The sequence below is a fragment of the Glycine soja genome, chromosome 15 (assembly GCF_004193775.1).
Source record: "Glycine soja cultivar W05 chromosome 15, ASM419377v2, whole genome shotgun sequence".
Classification (NCBI taxonomy): Eukaryota; Viridiplantae; Streptophyta; class Magnoliopsida; order Fabales; family Fabaceae; genus Glycine; species Glycine soja.
This window is the reverse complement of record NC_041016.1, coordinates 48,948,786-48,949,829: the sequence shown is the minus strand read 5'-3', so window position 1 is coordinate 48,949,829 and position 1,044 is coordinate 48,948,786. Positions and strand designations below refer to the sequence as shown.

The following is a 1,044-nucleotide window of genomic DNA, read 5'->3' as shown; positions in this document are numbered from 1 at the left end:
GCACGCTGGGCCTGTGCTTCTGTTGGATCGCGCGCTGGGCGCCTAGCTGGGCTTAGCGCGCGTAACGGTTTCTGCCTTCGTGCTTAACGCCACGCTTAGCGCCTGCAGTTAGTTGCTCGCTTAGCGCCTGATGCGCGCTTAGCGCCCCTATTGGACTGGGCCTGCTTCAGAATTTCTTCTTTTTCTTCCTTTCTGTTGCCACTTTTGCTTAATGTATCCTCATTTTTCGCATTTGCAACCAGAAATTCAATTTAATTAATTTTCTAAACTTTTAATTACAAATAACTGCTAAATAATTAATTTTAAGCCAAAATTTGACTATTTAACTCATATAAATTCACAATTATTTAGCAGTTATCATATTTCTTTGTATATTTCAGGGAAGTAGCACTTGAGTATTCGAAACTATAATCCATGATGGTTAGAGGTATCGTCAAAATCTTGATTAGTAAGCTTGGGGTGTTAGCATATGGCTCAAGAATTGAGCAAATCCTGGGTGTGAAGATAGTTAACATGAACAATTACCCACCATGTCCAAAGCTTACAGTTGGTGTAGGGCGTCACTCAGACTTGGGAACTATTACAGTGTTGCTGCAAGATGGAATTGGTGACTTATATGTTAAAATGGAAGAAGACAATGATGCTGGAAAAGGAGAGTGGTTGGAAATTCCACCAATCCCTAGAGCCCTGGTCATCAATATTGGTGATATTTTAGAGGTTTGGTATCTTGAAATCTGAGATTCAAGTAAATAAATCAAGTTTAAGAATTAAAATTTGCAATTGGAAGTTAAAACCCATTTTTTGATTGGCGGTTATGAACTCATTTCAAAAGCCTTCACTTAATATAATTCTCATTTGAAAGGTAATATCATTTTCTCAAGGTGTAAAACTAATGAAAATAGAAGTTGATTGAAACATACTGATACATTTTGGATTATCAAGTCATGACTTTTATTATAATCATTTAAAATTTATATTTAATTAGGTGTTATTTAATTGGTTGATAACGTATAATTATTAATACCATCTAGTGTATATAAAATA

General features: G+C 35.5%; 1 protein-coding gene across 1 annotated transcript; it reads left to right on the top strand.

Moving 5' to 3' along the window:
* Nucleotides 1-417: 417 nt before the first annotated feature.
* On the top strand, nucleotides 418-738 carry LOC114386256 (scopoletin 8-hydroxylase-like). Its single transcript, XM_028346220.1, has one exon. It carries the CDS (start codon nucleotides 418-420, stop codon nucleotides 736-738), a length of 321 nt encoding a protein of 106 aa, XP_028202021.1.
* The last annotated feature ends 306 nt before the right edge of the window (nucleotides 739-1,044 follow it).